This window comes from Haliotis rufescens, unplaced genomic scaffold, assembly GCF_023055435.1.
Source record: "Haliotis rufescens isolate VD_foot unplaced genomic scaffold, xgHalRufe1.0.p SCAF_38, whole genome shotgun sequence".
Taxonomy (NCBI): domain Eukaryota; kingdom Metazoa; phylum Mollusca; class Gastropoda; order Lepetellida; family Haliotidae; genus Haliotis; species Haliotis rufescens.
In genome coordinates this window covers 887,697-908,199 of record NW_025964090.1, presented here as the reverse complement: position 1 = coordinate 908,199, position 20,503 = coordinate 887,697, and the positions used below count along the sequence as shown (strand labels likewise).

Sequence of the window (20,503 nt, the reverse complement as noted above, 5' to 3'; positions counted from 1 at the left end):
ATCTTTCCATACGGACTCAACTGTCCATGGCATGTCATTTACGTACCGACTGCAAGAGTTGACCTAGTTTCTGTGTCTGTGTCTGTGTCTGTGTCTGTGTCAACCTCTACCTAGCATCGTCAAATACATGGTGAGATACGGCATTTAGGAAACACAGGTGTGTCGGGTCAATTGTCATGTAATGTGCTAAGATCTCGTAGCAGTATTTGTTTCTTTACAAAAATGCACGCAACTGATTCTATATCTCATAACAATTCATATCTTAAACGTTTCTTAGTTTCATAGAATATTGCTGAAACATGACGACAGTCTGTATAAAGGGCGATGTGCACCAGATAATGCACTTATTGGCATCATAATTATCACTGGTGGTTATCGATTGAAGTGAAATATTGTAATACACAACCTGGCATGTCGCCATTTTTGTACCCGTACATGTCATCAGGAAGTCTTTTCTCGTGTTGAATACAGATGTCATTTCAAATATACATAACAGAAAACAAAACGTCATATGACCGCTGATGCCATCAACTCGCATCACAAATTCCAGTAAAAAATAGATTTGTTCCCACTTTTCTTTTGAATTCACAATTTCCTGATTTAATCCAAAACATACTGATTTAGAAAAGATATTGGGTGAGAGTAGAAATTCTTACATCTAGAGGACACATCATGATGATACTATTGAATTCAAAGACATTGAAGCTGGACTAAATACCCCAGGATATCAAACATACATTATTGCATCTTATGTTTGCCCTCAGTCCTTATACAACAAGACGGGGTTTTACAGGATGAAAGTTTATATACAATAGGATGGTGCAATACTTGGCATCCTCTAAAATCCTATCTGTCGTACATTGGTGTCCGATGTTTTCACTCGTGTGTATGTATATATATATATATTACATATAATATAATTATACATTCATAATTGCAGATTTTATCAAACCGAAAATTTAATTATGATGTTAAGGTGGTTACCAACTTTCTCGAACCACCCATCATTACTATATCGGAATGCAAGTCCGAGCCAGTTGGCTCTCGGGTCACCACAAGAGCAAGAGTCATCCAGGTCTGTCCGATTACAAAATAATTAACATATTTCTTGCTCATGTATCCTAACGTACAATTGCTATTCCTAGAAGCAAACATACCCCCATCGTCAACAAATCAATTACCCCCACAAAAGTAAAGAAAATAACACTACGGCTTTGATCATGTTTCTGAAAGATTGCATATGAATCTAAGATTTTATTCCTTTGAAGTTAATTCCTGCAAGGGAGTCAACCACAACGCTGAAAACGGTCATCCTTGGCCAGGCTGATGATGATGATCATCATCATCATCAAATACAGTTGAAACTGTGGAGGAGTGCAAGGCAGCTTGCAACTCCCCCGGGGTTTTTCATACTACTAAACCACGTGGTCATTGCCCAGTTTAGGGGTATTAAAGACCTAAATTCAACAGATATGACAACAATCCATCTCATGAAAACACTACAAAAGAGTCTCTTACATAAAACAACTTTCACATATTCTGAACCGGTGTCACTTTAATAAATGAGGTATCTGGATAAATTTGGAAAAAAGGTAGAGATAAAACTCATCTTTTCCAAAGTATTACAAATACTTTACTTGTTCATTCATATTTACAAAACCAAAAACATTTATCGAATTATGACACCATCTGATTACAGACACAACGCAATGGTATTAATGGACGGGAAGACCTACCTGGGCAGTGCCGAACTCATCGGCAAGGCATTTCCCAGTAAACAGATACCAGATGGGATCTTCCATCTGGAAGTTAGGGGGGGGCAGAATAATTTCAAAGTAAGTATAATATTTGCATTTCGAATGATTTTTATGAAATATTGCAAGTAACAAGAAAGATGAAACAAATATCTAAATTTTGTGCAATAGCCTAAATAATAATCCCAACTGTTACAATCATATTTCAACATTTCTGAATGCGTATCATTCTACATGTAAAAATCCTAATCCTACATCAAGCTTATCAAATTGAAATGTCATTCACAACTAGTAACAGGATGTTATAGTGAGGCAATATTAATTTCAGTGTTGAAGGTCTGCCGGGGGCTGCAGGCGAGGGCAAGGGCGAGGGCGAGGGTCTGCCGGGGGCTGCAGGCGAGGGCGAGGGCGAGGGCGAGGGCGAGGGTCTGCCGGGGGCTGCAGGCGAGGGCGAGGGCGAGGGTCTGCCGGGGGCTGCAGGCGAGGGCGAGGGCGAGGGCGAGGGTCTGTCGGGGGCTGAGGGCGAGGACGAGGTTCTGCCGGGGGGTGAGGGTCTGCCGAGGGATGACGGTGAGGGTGCCAGGAGGTGACAAGGGGACAACTCTGAGGCAATATCAATTTCAGTGTTGAAGGTCTGCCAGGGGCTGCAGGCGAGGGCGAGGGCGAGGGCGAGGGCGAAGGTCTGCCGGGGGCTGTGGGCGAGGGTCTGCCGGGGGGTGAGAGTCTGCCAAGGGATGTGGGCGAGTGTCTGCCGAGGGATGACAGTGAGGGTGCCCGGAGGCGACGAGGGGACAACTCTGAGGCAATATCAATTTCAGTGTTGAAGGTCTGCCAGGGGCTGCAGGCGGGGCGAGTGTCTGCCGGGGGGCGAGGGAGAGGGTCTGCCAGGGGATGAGGGTCAGCCGAGGGATGATGGTGAGGGTGGCAGAAGGCAACGAGGCTCGGCCCGAAGGCAACGAGGGGACGACTCTGTAAAGAGGCGACGATCCGGAAATAAAATAAAATTACTGTATTCTCAGCTGTTTCAATTTGTTTATATGGCTGAGGTGTGCGATTGAAATTACCTTACAGCATGAACTTCCTGCAAGAGATAAACCTGACGTTATACGTCTTTACCACTTGTCTTCAACCCACGAGCAAATGTCACTTGAGGTAACAAGTCGAATATGGATTCAAATATTTCTCATGCGTCTAAGGAACCGACCGCTTGATATTGAGACGGGGGAAGTGGGGACTGGGGGCTATGATTTTCTTCGTCGGATAACAGATCTGTTTGGTTAGTTGCCTTTCCCTTTCTTTTTGAGAGCTATTTGTCGGGATTTCAGAACTTCCCGTACTTTGCCAAACTCTGGGGAGTGGGAAAGTGTACACCCATATTCTTTTTGCTTCAAATATCTGTCAATGCTTGATATGTATGACCGAAGGGTTAAAGGTTCGGGGTCAGAGCCGTCTTACTTTGTTATGCCAACGAGAAACTTGCATATGTAAGGTGAAAGTTCACATGGGGAGATGGTCTCAATAGGCCCATGTTCATTTTGAGAGGAAAGAAATTCACCCACAAGGTTCATGGTGAACAAAGTCTTTTTTGCGGTGTTTTTGTTTTTGTTTTCGTTTGTCAATGATTTCATCGCTATCCTCAATCTCAACTAAACGAAACCTTGTATTCGTCTGCTCGGATATCGGCATTATCGGACATGGGACTGGACATGGAATCTTACTTAAACGATGTCGTTCTAGTCGTCCTTCGTAATCTGTCCCATCGATAAGAACAAAGAAGGACTTCTCAATTGAACTTCGATCTATTATTCCAGTAATGACTCCACATCCGCGATTGTCAATTCTGACTCGATCGCCGATTGCCAAGGGCGACGCCATGTTTGTTTGTAAACACTGAAAATAGTCCCTACTTGACCTTTGATATTTGCATCTCTATCCGCATATGGCCCCAACGGATATCGTTTTTAACCGTTGGCTTTATCCTGCCGAGAAACCCACCCATTATGTGATAAATATAATGATCTGTCACTGACACTAACACATTAAACCTCTTCATTTTGCACCTCTTGGTCGGCTTATTTTGCTTTTATTGCCAAAAATATCCGTATTGCGTATCTTTTTTTTTTACAGAGTATATATGTGCCACTTAATACTCGGTCTGAAGTTGTGTTACTTATAGTATATACGTATACTTATAGTAAAAGTAACATTATATGGCAGGTTGGCGAAAACTTGTAGGTCTTATACTTTATTATTTTACATTATATTCTTTCTTTCACAGATAAATACAGGAAGCCAGAACGCAGATGCACATTCTGCAAAATTGGTCAAATGCAATTATCAAGACACATATCCCAACAGCATCAGGACATTCCTGAAGTTTCAGAGGCTATGAAATTTCCCCAAAACTCAAAAGAAAGAAATACAATATTTGAGAATTTCAGAAAGCGTGGGATTTATGAATTTAACAAAAAGCAGTAAGGAGAAGATAAACCAGAATTTGAGGCTGAGAGAAAAGGACAGAAAGATCTTGTCTACTGCTCCTTGTGTAAGGGATTCTATAGTCGGCGTCTCTACCATAGACACAAGGACTTATGCATGAAGGACAGCACATTTGCCCCAGTTCCATGCCAGTTGAAATGCTGCATTTGAAGGAGAGTACAACAAAGGAGCAAGATGTATTTTCTAAAGAAGTATTTCTTCATTTTCATCCTGACAATGGAAACTAGAAAATAGGTAATGAATGATATGCGACTTTTGTCGAAATTACTCATCGCATTCCGAGGCAAGTCACATCATGGCATGACAGGGGAAGACATGTTTCATCATGGAAACATTAACATTTTGGAGCAAGCAGTTGAGGAGGTGACCACCACTGAAGGGAGGCTCAAGTATGGCTTAGGAGATAGAATAATGAATTTTTTAAGCCAATCAGCCAATCTTCTCATGCTGGGTTCATTTGGAGACGAAGAAGATGCCAAAGCAAGTGAAATAGAAAAAAATATTCATTTGCTAGATTTAAATCAAAACATTTTATTTGGAGATGCAGCTTATTCAATCAATAGAAGTAGACAGGGAAGACTTAGAATGCCAGCAAGCAAGAGAAGAGGAAGTCACCACCTTGAGGGTTCATACTCTGAATACAATTGAGAGATTGATGTCAGAGTAGGAATTCATTGGGCGCAATGAATATGTTACTCTCCGAGATGCTGTGTGCTGCAGGATTACTCTGTTTAATGCACGACGGGGTGGTGAGCCATCACGACTAAAAGTTACAAATTTGGATGATGCAGTTGCCAAGAGATGGATCGATGACTCTAGGATGGAACAGTTAGAGACCAGGGAGAAAAAGCTCTTCAGTGAAATAATGGTTGCATGCCAAGCTGGGAAAGGGAACCATTTAGTTCCAGTCCTGGGACCACTTGCACAAAACGATCTTAGCGCTAAGACTATTGTAAGCCTATGCTAAAGTATGGGAGTTACGATCATCTTAGCGCTAAGATCGCTTTGTGCAAGTGAGCCCTGATCCCAAGAGACTGTAAGAATGGACAAGGCACCGACACAAAGACAAGAGGAAGGAAGTTGGGATTCTTGATGAAAATTGTTATGTTTTTCCAAACACACAGCAGTCAGCATATCATGTGCTAGGTTGGCATGCTATTAGGAGTATGTGTGGTGCAGCTGGTGTGAAGCATCCAGAGTTGTTGATAGCATCAAAACAAAGACACAGAATAAGTACCATATATGCTTCACTTGAAGTTCCTACCACTGAGAGAGAATATTTCTACAAACATATGGGTCACAGCAAGGGTGTCAATGAAGGTGTCTACCAGTATCCTCTACCAATTCAAGAAGTTATTAAAGTTGGGAAACACCTTCACATTGATCAAGGTGAATATGAATAGCTTACATGAGTCATTGACTTCATAGACGTTTTGTAGCCAGCGGACTAGTGTTTATCATTTCTTAGTAGCAGGATAACATTTAACTAGTCTAAGGTGTAAATAATAAGGATGATTAATTTACCTGGTTTTGAATAAGATCACTGAACTTACAAGTGATGAAAGACAATGCACATTGTATATGATGATTTTGAAGAAGCCATTTTGATTCTAACAAAAGCTACTAGGTTTGACTTCGTGAAAGACCTTTCATTTTAGGCAGTACTAATAATGTATATCATTAACTATGGTGAGCATCAGTACTTTCTTTTTCTGTGTGTTGAAGTTTCACTCAAGTGATGTAAAAGGTGTTCAAGATGTCAATTATATATTTTTTTAAATCAGGTGATGCCCCTCTGGCGACTGAGTCTATGATTCAAAGCCAACCTGACATGGGTGCAATAGCCGATCAACAGGAAGAAGATGCCCATGATGTAAATACAACCCAACCCAACACAACACAAGCTTTGTCAAAAATAAAAATTAAGGCCATTTATATTGCACTGTATGTCCACACCACACAGGCATGCCCCGAGTGCACTCAAATAGCAGGAATGCAGTTTGCTCTGTAGGTGCTTATCAACCATATCTGCAGAGATAATGTGAATAGCACTGAAAGAACTCAAGGAAGTAGATGTTAACACCAGTCACACCCCTCTTCTGCACAACTCCTCCATTTCTACCCAGAAGAGAAAGAAGCAGGGTGCAACTGCTGCAAGGGTCGGCTGGAGGCAATAATTAGGAAAATGCATTTCATCACTGCTAATTGGTAATTTTTATTTACAGTTGTTTTTTTATCTCAACCATGTGAACAATAGTGAAGGAACTGAACAAAATGTCACCTCCTTTACTGCAAAATGATATGATATCTAAGTAATTAATTGTACATTTCTTTCACAGACTGACGTGTTGCTTGACAGTGAAGACGAGGAACCATTGGTGCAGAGGACGCGGAGAAGACAAATTGTACAAGCAAGGTAGCCCACTCCGCATCAGACTGTCCGTGCACCAGATGGTCCACCTATGGTGACATTATCAAGCCGTTACCTTATTATTCAAGGTACCTTATTACAATCATGTACAGTTTATACCTAACAAGCTTATTGTATGTTAACTAAGGTAAATTAGTTTCTGGTGTGAAAGATATTTAAACTAATTTTTGGATTTGTTGTATCTTGTCTCCAATTAACTATATTATCTTCCAGGATTTTGCAGCAACTTTGAACATGACAGAGCTCCAGACAATAGTGACTGAGCTGCTGATCCGAGACCAGGGACCTTTTGAGGATTATCTCCATGGATACAGTGAGTGAGTGAGTGAGTGAGTATGGTTTTATGCCGCTTTTAGCAATATTCAAGCAATATCAAGGCGGGGGACACCAGAAATGGGCTTCACACATTGTACCCATGTCGGGAATCAAACCCAGTTCTTCGGCGTGACGAGCGAACACTTTAACCACTAGGCTACCTGACCGCCCCCCCCACCCCCCCATGGCTACAGACCATGTGATGATCCACCAAGCCAACCAGAGCTAGAGGATCGTCCAAGATGGTGTAGATGCGGCAACTGCCGACCCATGCCATCAGCACAAGAAGGCTCCGTTCCACAATCCCACTTTTACACCACGCCGTCGCTGTCCCTGTGACCTCACGTGACCAAAGGTCAACTCTTCACACATCACTGCCTGTCGCGACACAGCTAGGACGCTTCCAGCGGAGCTCTCGGTTTTGGATTTATTTAGACCTTCCAATTCGTCTACCATTGTAAATTCATCTGCAATGGGTTTTAGCCTGCACCCATATGTATAACATATTTCATATGTTGTTTTCAATACTACTAGCTTTGGCGGTTCATTGAGTTGCGTATATTCAATCATTTATACACTTTCAACTCGTTCCAAAATTTTGCTGATAAGTTATTATTTACGGCAGTAAATTCCAGTCCCTTTTTCTTCTAGTATATTATTGCGTAACTTATGTTTGCGAGTTGTACTAATTGTCGTGGAAAAAAATCTATTAAAGATCCTCATCCACGTTGTTTGGCGTGAACGCAAATTTGTGCACCAAATTCTAAATGTGTTTTTTGTGTAAACCTCTCTCCAATGAGTTTCGCGAGGTATACAGTTAGGGTGGCCTCTTGCCCACATTCAATTCCCATACCTCCATGTAGAAATTCAATTTGTCCTTTTTGCATTTTTTTCCCTTTTTGTTGCCATTAAAGTAATAAGTTACATGAAGTAAGACAAAATAGTAACATTCATTCATTATGTTTGTATTAATGTACTTTTGAAAAATAATTAACAGTAATCTTGACTTTGGGGAGGTAAAATGTTTAAAAAATCATGCAAAACATTAGGGTATTTTCAACTGGTAACTGCAAATTCATATTTTGAATTTTGTTATAAAACTTATATCATTAGATTTCAACTGCACGTTTTTCCTTTACAAAACCCAAGGTGATGTACTAGATTATAACTACACCTACCTTTTTTTAGGTTTTTTTACACCTTAGCGCGTAACACGCCTACTTGGTGTATTTAAAAAAAATTGTACTACAGACAATGGCTATTAGTATCGCGCTACAAGTCGCATTACAGATTACGCCTTTGCTTCTGTTTTCACAATTGTTAAAAGCACGTATCTTTTCGATCTTTAATCGCACTGATACACTTTTCCCGCCCAACCCAACTCAATATTTACGGTCTTTTTTACAGACCTTCAAACTTTGTACGGGATGCGGGCTAAATATTCCGCCCCAAGACCAACATGCTTTTTGCCTAAAGTGCTTGGTGGAGAATGGACATGATGATCAAGCATGCCCCACATGCAGGGCTTTTACGCCCAAGACGATGAAGCGGCGGCATGCCGATCTCTTACACTAAAAAAGCCTCCTCGAGGCGGGGGTGGGTATCCAAAAAGGCCATTCTCCCCCCCCCCCCCCGGACATCCTGTTTATTGTCCAACGGTGGGCAATTATCAATCAAGACGAGTAATGATCACTGGTAACAACATCAGCTGTGAATCGCTTACGCGGATACTTGTCTCACTAAACTCCTCAGAGATGGTCAGTGTGTGTATACACGGAACATTTATGTTTATATATATATATATATATACGTCCAACCCATCTAAACCCAAAATCTCAGCTCGTACAACTCATCGACCATATCCGCGACTTTTCCCTGAACTCATCACAATATTCGTGCTCTATTTATTTCAGTTTTTCAACACCGACAAGAACCAACACCAACGAACATGCAGTTTTCCCAGTTCACCATGTAAGTAAAATGATCATTGATACTATACTAAAGAATATGAAAATAGATTAAATAACATGATAATCGATAAAAGTTTTACATGATTTGTAAGCTATTTTATGTAACTATACGTTTACCATGACATTGAGAAAGAATCTAAAGAAAAAGTTTTGTGGTTTGGCCGCTCTCCTAAAGAGTCACTATTTCTTCAAGGAACCCCCTTCATGCCAAATTGAAACCCGGATATTCGCTCAAGGTGCAAAAAATCCGCCGCAGAGTCTAAGAGACATATGACTTCCAGCAATATAAGACAACTGACCAAACTACACACCACGTCCGACTTCGATCCTGTCGACTTTCTCCTCGTTATAACAGTGCAGAACCCATCTGCATATAAGAAGAATAAATATTGTGGATCAGGTAATTTGCACCGTTTTATATTTATTTAATACACAGGTGCATGTTATATCAAATAATAGTATATGAACGTAAACGTAGACAATGATGTCACTATCGGTACGGACTCTGTACTCGTGCTTATAATACATGCGTCAGTCCACAATGAGTATCATTTGATTTAAACCGCAAATGTAAATGATGTTACATTGAAGATTTGATGTAAGTAGTGACAACATAAATCTTGACAAAATAAAGGTTATTATGGAATTTTTACATTTGTGTGATATATCCATCATCTATCTCTAATGTATACGGTAACCCATCGATTGTGAATGTAAGGTTTTATTGATCACATGACTCTTCAGGCGATCTTTTGGAAAAGTTCGAAGGGGGTCTGCCCATATTTGACAAGAAGGCAAGATTGTACCACTTGAAGCCTTCAAGTGACATACAAGTAAACATGACAACAGTGACAGAAGCGCCTGATGACCGTATGCCGAGCAACGCAATTGGTGATCTGCTGAACTTGCACGTATGTATCTTCACATACGTATGTATTGTGTGACCCCCACCCCCAAAAAAATTATAAAAAGGAACCCTGCTGTGATTTTTTTCAACATTCCCGTGAGTACGGAACATAGGACATACTATGTAAACATGCATAGCAGTACATGAAATACAGCTGTACTGGTAAATCATGACATGTATTATACATCATACTGTTCCATCAGGATGGTCAGTTACGATAATCTAACAACAGAACAAATGAATTTAAAATACACGCGAAATATGCATATGTCGGAAAACGCATGTTAAATTCCTAAGTAACGTGCACGTGCTGTTTAGTAGTAATATATTGTTTGCATCTCGCAGACACAATGTACGTACGTGGTAAAACAAATACATGTAATTACCTCATCTGCAGGAAGTTAGCGATATGGCGAGGGATGACATTGCGGCCATACGTGTTGAAAGGACTGCAACAACCACCATCCACAGGTTATTATATTTTACATTCACTTTTGTAACATGTGATCGAGAAAATCAACCAAAAATTCTCCTCGAGAATATTTCTCAGTGTTCCCCCCACTCAGCTGTTAATTAGGAAGTATTCAATCAGCTAAACGTTTTATGACAGCATTTACATTCCTCCTCATGGGAAGATCAATTGTCAGACGTCTTAACCCTTTCGACGTCCATTAGAACCATTTTACTCTCCTGAATTTTTGACAGCTCTTAAATGCATGAAATTGATATACAATAAATGTGTTTTGTATCTCCCTTAAGCCTGCCAGATGAAGTGGAAGACGTTTGGAGCGGCACGCCTGGACGTGGACGTGCCCGTGCCCGTGGCCGGGCCGTAAGATGTGTATCGGATTCCACCGATACGTCAGATACCGCGTCAGAAGTCGAGTAGTTGATATATTGGTTTTTCATTGCATCATTACACCATTTTGTATATATATATATGCACATATATATGTACTTATGTTCTCTTCCTATTTTGCAGTTCAGATGACCTGCCTCCAACCCCTGCACTGTCCCCTAGGAATGATGAATTGGGTACGTAAATACTTTTACCCATGTTTCAGCGACTCATGGTCGCCATAAGGGATCGGGTGGTCGACAGACCATCTTCTTATAGCTGGACTATTGCTGAGGTAACTTTGATGAGGCAGAAACTGCAGACACACAATCGAATAATCGTTTTTATCTTTAATACAGAACGAGTCCCAACAAGTCCTGAGCATCATTTTAGTCCGCTTCCAAGTCCGCTCCCAAGACCTGTGCCAAGCCCTGTGCCAAGCCCCGTGCAAAATCCCACCCACAGTCCCTTTCCAAGTACTGTCCCAAGGCCTAGAATCACTCGATCAAAAAAGGATGTTCCGTCACACGGGTATGGTCAAAGATCAAAGTATTTATCATGTTTATTCAGTATCTTTTCAGATCTACTATATATACATTTTTATAAGTTTTGGCCGAACCTCTAAACAAAATTTGACGAACTTATGGGTAACAACAATTCCTTGTTTACTGTTTACGTCGTTTCAGGATAGATCCTTATACCGTTGTCCAGCAAGGCTTGTATATACTGATAACATATATTTACATTTCAGTGCGAGGTCAGAAGAGACACAAAAAAAGAAAAGCGGAACTGAATCGCGCGCAAAGTCAAGCAAGTATGTATCATTTATAGCATAATCCTGAGTATATAAAGTTGTACTTTAGAAGATTGTTAAAAACTTGACTGCCAACGTACAACAACGTATTCCAAGGTAAAAAAACCCTTTATATACAGAAACGGTAAACTAGCAAGCTGCAACAGCCCCGTGTAAGCCAAGACAAATGACATTTTGCAACCATGCTAAGATTTTTGTATTTTTCAGAGAAACGTTGTGTGCCGGGTCATACGTGCGGTTGGCGGTGCCAACGGAAAAAGGACGGACAATCCCGTTTGTTGCAGAGGTAAGGTTCAAATTTCATTTATTTACATTGTATGCGAAAAATGAAAATGTTAATGTTATGCATATCTAACGTAATTCAGAAACATTTGTTATTATTTGTTTTATATAATTTAATTAAAGGTGCTGACAGCGGGAACGGGGACAACTCTAGACGTGTCTTACCTCCAACAACATGCATCTGGATACAGGTATCCAGATGTGGCAGACATAAAGAAGATATTTATAAGCGACATTTATCACCACACTGGAGACACCAAGGATTCTTCAGCTGGGCAGTCGATGCTTTTTGGAGTTTTAGAGTTTTTGTACATATAAATTGAGTAAATAAATAACGCAAAAAGCGACGAACGGAATTGGTTGATGCAAGTTATCGTGTCCCGTATTGCGCCGTCATATAGCTGGAATATTGCTGAGTGTGGCGTTTGTTGGAGGGAGCGCTATTTACATTAGCTAGTGCTTGTAAAACCCAATCTTAGTTGAATAAAATATGTTTAAACTATTGGTACGTGTTGCGGGGATTCTAATTCATACAAAAACACGTTCTTAATCACACCATCTTGGGTGAAACAATTATCCACATGTCAGTGATTTTCTAAATTATATATTATGCAAATTCCTCAATCGGCATACACACTTGTTATACACAGGAAACTCTGTATATTTTATTATCCACTGTGATTGTCACGCAATACAGCACGTGACTTCTCCATAACTTACCCGTCCACGTTAAAATATATTGCCTCTTGTCTTGATTCCATTGACAAACGGGGATAATGGCATATTCCATTTGACCACGCGTAGGCAAAATATCCCTGTTACCGAATTATTCTGAATTTCAGAAGGTATTGGTATGTTAATTACAGCTAAATATATGAGAGAACCCGCATTTCTTTCTGTGGTATGATAATTGACACCAGGAATTAGCAAATATATTGTGTATCGAGTGAGTGAGTGAGTGAGTGAGTGAGGTTTTACGCCGCTTTTAGCAATATTCCAGCAATATCACGGCGGGGGACACCAGAAATGGGCTTCACACATTGTACCCATGTCGGGAATCGAACCCGGGTCTTCGGCGTGACGAGCGAACGCTTTAACCACTAGGCTACCCGACCGCCCCTATTGTGTATCGAGATCAAAGGCACGGCGTGTTGTGGGGAACCTACACGCTATACCCGTGGTACGTATCATTTCCGGTTCCGTCTTTTTAAACTTCACCCCTCTCAAGTTGCTGTAACATCCGACTTGTGTCGAAATATGCTCGACCATTCATACTTCACATCAAGGTTGTTTGCAACACTACTAGATGTGATTGGCAGGCTTAAACATGTTACTGACAGTTGCTGTAGAAAAAAATCCCATGTCCTTATGTGTATATACGCAACGGCTCAATAGTACAAAACGTGTCTATTCCCGTTCCGGACAACGTTATATAGTAATTCATTCCATACCTGTGTAACATCGTTTTCGTAACATTTAAAAAAACAAAAAAATAAATACACAGTTTTTTTATATATCAATTTTTCCCACGACAGTGCACCAGCCCCGTGAAAGTGATGTCACTGGATTGTCTGGTTCAGACTCGAGTATTTACAGTCCGCAGTCCCCCAGCTGTTCGGTGGTATACAACAAATAAGTCACCTCGTCATAAAGAAGGCCGAGAGTCAATTATTGTCATTAAAACGCAGTGCAATATTTCCAATAATTAATGGTAGAAACGATAAAACATACATGTAAACATGCGCGCACAGTGTGTAGAGAACATTTTGTTCACGTGAATTTGAAAAACCAAGTTAACCAGCTGTTATGACAGATCCGGGGTAGAATACGTCTGTCCTAAACACAACTGGGACATCGTCCAAATCCTCTCCAACAACTTCCATGATTTCACTAAAAGGAAACACATTCGCCGCCACAAGCATCAACACTGATCAAGGCTATTTCATCCAATCCACCTACTATGAATTATCACTAATCCTGTTTAATTGGCTTCATTGGCTTCCACTTCTCTATCCATCGTGTTGTGACAGTATTATCCCTTTATGTCAACACCGACCTGTGTTATCCCACTCATTGAAGCAATTGTTTCTACTGTTAATCCTCCACGTACTATACATGTCCCCCAATCAGTCTTGCTTGACTATGGTATAAGGATCTATACCGAAACATCGCTTTTTAAAGAAGTTGCTATCCATAAAATTGTGTCTACATTGTAGAATAGTTGTTCAGCAACCTATGCTTGTCGATGCCAATTGCGCGGAGGAGCGGTCGGGTAGCCTAATGGTTAAAGCGTTCGCTCGTCACGCCGAAGACCTGGGTTCAATTCCCGACATGGGTACAATGTGTGAAGCCCATTTTTTGGTGTCCCCTGCCGTGACATTGCTGAATTAGTGCTTAAAACGGTGTAAAACCACACTCAACTCACTTACTCCCAATTACGTGGATCGATGTTCATGATGTAAATCACTGGATTGTCTGCTCCAGACTCGATTATTTACAGACCGCCATCATATAGCTGGATTATTGCTGAGTGCGGGGTAAAACAAACCAAACGAAACCTTTGATGTATCAAGCCCATCACAACATGCTAAACGTTAAGTTTACATGGTCCCATTTTTACACACATTTATTATATTGTATTCATGGATGTATTATGCCCCCAGAACATTTCATTGCATTTTTTTATAGCAATTTCGTGCAGCTAGGACAACATTCACAGCAAGAAATGTAAAATGGCAAAAGTCAAATATGTGTTTTCGGACGCTGAAGAAACATTCATAGTTTTCTCGCTAATGACATGAACAACCTCAAGGCAAAAAGATAACAAGACATCTTCTGAGTATTTACAATTTCGGTGTGACGCCACACCACACGTGTGCAAGTGCTGGTATTCTTGATAGAAATCGTATGATGTCCTAAAACTTATAAAATATGTCATGAAAAATAATCAAGGCATATATGATGCTGAAATTTCTAAATGAAAACAGGACAATCCGCTACGGTTCGCCGGAAAGACGAGTATTTATATGTGTATTTATATGTGTTTGATTATATTTTTACGCAGGAGATGATTTTTGTCGGAGGACTTTTGTTAAAAAAAACTGATTTTCGCGTTTCCTCGGAGACATATTGGATTAATAATCAGTCATTCACGTTGTTGTGCCAGTCAACAAGTTTTAGGGGCGTCATGTATTCATATATTGACATTCGTCAACACTCGCCCATTCCGTAACCTGACAATTCGACTGTCCGGAAATCACACTGTCCGGAGTTGTCACGAATATGTTTGGATGACAAACTCCTTCTGGACTTGCAGAAAAAAGGTGAAAATGTCTACTGCGCATGTGCATAAAATACAATCGAGTGCTGCTTGTCTTGTTTAACAAGCACTGTTTATTGGCGGGAAAGCGTTGGCTAATTAGATTAACTCATGGGCCAAGCATAGCTTCGCTTCAAGCCGGCCACGAGAGAAATTCGAAAAGGTGCGTCCCCATTTCTCATGTTATCGCGATAGCAGCAGTACCATATGCAAGTTCGGACGAAAAAGATTCAAATCATGGTACCAATGTAAAGATTTACCTGACATTAAGAAATGCATTATGATGAAGATAAATATGAGACGGACATCCCAAATCCGTAGACTCGTTTCATTCATTCATATTCGGGGATTTAACGTGCGCTTTCCGCATGTAATAAATAACATTTAGCGTATCTCGCACACGGGGAAGCACTTTAACTAAATAGGGGGAAAAAAAAGGCGTAAGGAATAATTAAGAAGTGCGACCCAAAAAAATGTAAATTAAGAAAACCTAAAATGATATCTAGGGGGGAGGGTTTTGGCTGGGTGGGAGTGGGTGATGCTGTGGAAGCAAATATATACAAAACAAAAACATGAATCCTGCTGGTGTCGACTGACCAACCAATGGAATTTATGCCCGGGTTAAAATATTTGCATAAAGCAAATTCCGACCTGACGGAAACGGACACGTACGTAAACCCTCTGTCTTGTCATTAAATAAGATTATGTTTAATTCCTTATTTTGATACTTGATGTTATTATCCTTGCAATTGCTATAGTGTAAATTTTAGCTTTTGCAACATTGTAGGCACAACACGCGCAATTGAACTTGCTACAAACACACGCCTCTATTTGTGACTGGTGATGTATCTCATAATTATCACAGTTCGTGCTCACTAACAATGGAGCTGTCGGACTAATGAAAACATCTACAGAATGAACATATATATTTGGTGGGACTACATATTTCATAAAGCAAAGAAACAAAACAACAGGCCTACGGATTTCTTCCGTATACTTTTATTACTAACATCCTTAAATAAACGATCAAAATGTTATATGCCTGAACTGTTCCATGACGTGGATGAACTATTCAGCTGCTAATTTTTTATAAGAAATGCCCACACACGTAATGTGAACTCTCAACATCTACTGAATGTCATTTTGAATCATAGACCATTCAGTGTGTGCTATGATGAATAGATAAACCACTAAACTTCAAACAAACTCCTGAAAATGCAACACGTGCAAATCACACATTCAAGTACACACACGTGTTCTCATGTTTCCGCATTCACCCGCTAAACGCACGGACCGCGGCCACCTCAACGAGTCTCCTGGTGGTAATGAAGGCCGGGATTCACCCAAGCGCTAATGGTGAAGTGACACCAATACACAGGATATTCAAAGTCCTTTTACACGCGCTTCAGTGACTTTAGTGACTTTGCCCATGCACGCGAAAAACCGGGCCCTGTAGTAAGAATTGAAAATCCACATCCCAAAGAGACCACCCTGACTGGTATAGGCAGGTTACTCACAAACGTATTTTGCAGCAATCACGTAGTGAGAAAAGGAAAATGTCTTTATCGCGAATGAGCGAGGGACAGGATTCGATCATTACGACGCAACCTTTATCTTTGAGGGATAATAGGTCGGCCTTTACTGCCGCCGGAATCCTCTCTCCCGGAGAATGTTGGGCGTATTATAATTGGACCTAATTTGCAGTCTTTTGAAAATTCTACATCTGTTACGTCTACAGACAGTGCGCCAGCACCTCAAGATGCGTTGTTGGGGGTAGCGCCAACCCAAGCCAGACTCAAGTCTACACCATTGAGCATTGCGCCTCATATGCCTGCGCCGAGCTCAGCCAAGGCCTACTACCCAAGCGCATCAACAATGACATCACCCCCAGGGCTATCAGCGTACGATATTACGCAAGCAGCGCACGATCAGCTAAGCGCTGTACCAACATATCCAGCGCAGCAGATGCAAGCGCAGGCGCCTATGCCAATTCCAAACACTAATTGGATGCAAAATATTCTACAATCAATGTGGCAGCAGTCTATGACACAATTGTATCCTGCGCCCACGCCTAAGCTTACGCCTATGTATCAGACACCTGCATCAACTACATCTACGGCACATATTTTACCACCTAATCCAGTGACTAGCTGAGGAGACATCAAACTTGGACACAGAGATGGAGGAAGAGGGACAGATAGACAAGGAAAAGAAGGTATTATGAATTTTATATCCATATTTATCTTTTTTGACAGTAACTTTACAGAAAATTTAATATGCTGTAAATAATTCTCAGTTTCTGGTTTTATGTCTATGTGATTCTCATTTTTAGTTTCATCTGTAGCATAGTATTTTACATGATTGGAAAGACATATTTTGTCCATTCAGCAGTTTGTGCCAAAGCGTCTTGCTGAAAATTGGTTTCAATTTGATAATTGTTTGTTTAGGTCACCTACTAAAGGGCCAATGAGTATGAAGATGAAAGACATCCCCATATTCATAGCAAGAAGAACAAAGTTATGGTAAAGAATGGCACGGTTAGGAGGCTGCTGACACCACCTGTTCCGACTGAGGTTAATATTGAACCCCTGGTTCAACGAGGATCTCCAAGGAAATCAGCGCATCAAAGGGAGCATGATACTTCAAACTCAAGCCCCAAAATGTCCACTACAGACAGAAGATTGTCATCTCCTGGGCTATCAACATCTAGAACCAGACTGGTGACACCTTCAACCTCTGGGGGAATAGCTTCACATAGCCCATTGTCCTGGAGAGAATGCCAGACTTCAATAGTACACCAACCGGACCCCAAACTACTTTTCCATCTAGAACCATAGGTTCAATGACATCTGTTAGTACCAGCAGAGGTAAGAAATTTATCAATTTTATTCACTGCTATATTCAGTTAAAGTATATGACAAGAATGAGTGAGTGAGTTAGAAGGGTTTAATGCAACTTATAACAATATTCCGATTAGGTGCCTCTCCCTGGCAGGTGTGGGTTCGAATCCCGGACGGGACTCACCCCCCAAAAGTACAAGAATCTGCACTTTACCAAGAAAGTGTTATCCCAAATATAACATTTGTTACATTTGACCACTTTCTAAATGGCATTGTGTATTCATAGCTTTCGGTCATGGGAGCCGTGCCAATTTACACTTGTCAGAGGGGTACTCAAAGTACGTGATCTAGACTACCAGTTGTCGGACTTTCATTTTGGGGAAGCCTCGGTGGCTGAGTGGGTTAGATCGCTGACTTTGTGTGCTGGCGATTAGGTGCCTCTCCCTGGCAGGTGTGGGTTCGAATCCCGGACGGGACTCACCCCCCAAAAAGTACAAGAATCTGTACTTTACCAAGAAAGTGTTATCCCAAATATAACATTTGTTACATTTGACCATTTTCTAAATGGCATTGTGTATTCATGTCATAGCATGTCAGCTTAGTGTGGGAGGAAAGCCTGAAGTGATGCTGGTCTCAGACGTTTACCACTTCGGTGAAATGTTCCAGTATTATGGAAATATTATTAAATAATATATCATAAATTCCTTTGAAATATACATTTATTTGCTATTTTTTTGTTTATAACAGAGGCTGTCCAAATATTAAGAGTCATCGAAACAAACACCACAAACACTATTGGAAAACAATAGACTGCTAAACCAGTTGTTGTTAATGATGTCAGCCAAAATACTGGAAAAAACAAATCAGTTGGAAAGGGACATCTGGAAAGAGGGCCTTCAAATATATGCCACAAAAGGACGTTATCATTAGTAAGTATAGCTTCAATCCTAATTCTTAATATATTTCTCGATATTGTGGTTGATCCACAGATCAAATTGTGGTTTTGCTATGCCCCTGACAGAGACGGAGGCAGAAAAGAAAGAATCTTAAAGGCTCTTCTCTGAAAAAAAAACATGGTTTTGATTACAGAGACATTTACTTGGGATCTGTACTGTCTGTGGCAGAGCATTGGAAACTATGATCTTGGAAAACAGGTTGAAGATGAAGTAAAGGTGAGGTGAATATTCCAAGCAGTACACTATGAAGAGCCTGGTGTAGACGTCTGAATCACCTCGTTATTCATACAGTACAATACGTGTTATAACTCAACTCTGTTCGACAGACAATGCATAATTTAATCCTAAATTTAAGTCAACAAAAAAAGCTCATGGTGTATTTTGGAATCTGTTAAAAACTAAAATATGGCTATTCCTTCTAATTTATTTAATCAGAGATATCAGGCAAGTATGACTGTTCACAAAATGTAAAGAAACGTGAAACATTTACAGCGAAAAAAATAGTTTCGAAAGAGGTGAGGTGAGGTGAAATGGGTTTTAACGTTGTGTCCAAGATTATTGCACTTATATAGCGACGTGCATGTACGTGTGTGTGTGTGTGTGTTTGTGTGGCTGCGTGTACTAGTCTGGACTGATGCCGATTTAAAGTGCTAGCTCACTGAGATACCATGCTGCAGTTTAACATGAATACCCCACTCAGACACAGTATACTGACTCCGAGCCGACCAGTCCTTGTTTTAGCCCCTTAATGCCGAGTGCCAGACAGGGTAAGAACAAGTACCATCTTTTAACATCTTTTGGTATGACGCGGTCAGGGATCAAACCCCGGACCTTCCTCTCTCTGGGCGGACACTCTTCCACTTGACCACAGAGGCGGTCTAGATGAAGTAAAGACACTGAGACACTAGATCCAGTTGATGCAAATGAGAACATGACAGTAGGAGATGGAAGGAAGGGAGGTTATTTTGAAGAACTGGATTTGTTTTAGAACAAATTGATGATGAAGAATGTCTCATGAACTTGTCAGTGTCAGTCATTTCTTCTGGAAAATTCGGACATTTCGGACATATCAACAGTGGAAGAAGAGTCAGACTGGCTGCCCGGGCTGGATACATTTATGAACATTATTATTAAATGAAAGTCTAGATGCAATGACATCTACCAGATGAACCAATGTACACAATAAATAAAAAAGATAAAAAAGATACTATTTGGACACATCCCACGTCCATTCCAATTGACCCTATGATTAGATCTTTGGATGAGGACTTCTCCAGGCTAACACTTACACCGTCATTCAAGCCTCCCAGGTTTAGGAAAGATGAATTTCCTATTCATGGCTTTGAGGCAGCAAACCAGGCACATAGTTTGGATGAGGATATACAGAGAATGGCAGGCTCTTCAAGGCCAACGACTCTTAAGGTTCAGGATACCCGAGTTGCGTTTATTGAAACAGAAACGACAGGCAGTGATGTGAAGATTGACCTTTGGTCACGTGAGGTCACAGGGACAGCGACGGCGTGGTGTAAAAGTGGGATTGCGGAACGGAGCCTTCACCCAAGGACCATCGCCGGTACG

At 40.8% G+C, this 20,503-nt stretch overlaps 2 protein-coding genes across 3 annotated transcripts; both read left to right on the top strand.

Moving 5' to 3' along the window:
* Nucleotides 1–1,709: 1,709 nt before the first annotated feature.
* Nucleotides 1,710–10,700, top strand: LOC125372177. Its single transcript, XM_048381345.1, has 12 exons — nucleotides 1,710–1,773; nucleotides 2,091–2,340; nucleotides 2,379–2,556; nucleotides 3,990–4,228; nucleotides 4,679–4,733; nucleotides 4,921–5,193; nucleotides 5,306–5,642; nucleotides 6,038–6,997; nucleotides 8,913–9,369; nucleotides 9,714–9,880; nucleotides 10,274–10,347; nucleotides 10,636–10,700. Exons 1-8 carry the CDS (start codon nucleotides 1,710–1,712, stop codon nucleotides 6,262–6,264), a joined length of 1,623 nt encoding a protein of 540 aa, XP_048237302.1. The 3' UTR covers nucleotides 6,265–6,997; nucleotides 8,913–9,369; nucleotides 9,714–9,880; nucleotides 10,274–10,347; nucleotides 10,636–10,700.
* Nucleotides 10,701–10,702: 2 nt separating this feature from the next.
* LOC124144126 (protein TonB-like) lies at nucleotides 10,703–12,751 on the top strand. Of its 2 annotated transcripts, XM_048381395.1 has the most exons (5): nucleotides 10,703–10,911; nucleotides 11,074–11,245; nucleotides 11,466–11,528; nucleotides 11,736–11,814; nucleotides 11,934–12,751. In XM_048381395.1, the coding sequence occupies exons 1-5, from the start codon at nucleotides 10,714–10,716 to the stop codon at nucleotides 11,938–11,940; spliced, it is 519 nt and encodes a 172-aa protein (XP_048237352.1). In that variant the 5' UTR covers nucleotides 10,703–10,713; the 3' UTR covers nucleotides 11,941–12,751. The 2 variants fall into 2 exon arrangements, with proteins under 2 accessions (XP_048237352.1, XP_048237351.1); XM_048381394.1 differs by lacking the exon at nucleotides 10,703–10,911 and having other exon boundaries at nucleotides 10,929–11,245.
* Nucleotides 12,752–20,503: the final 7,752 nt, after the last annotated feature.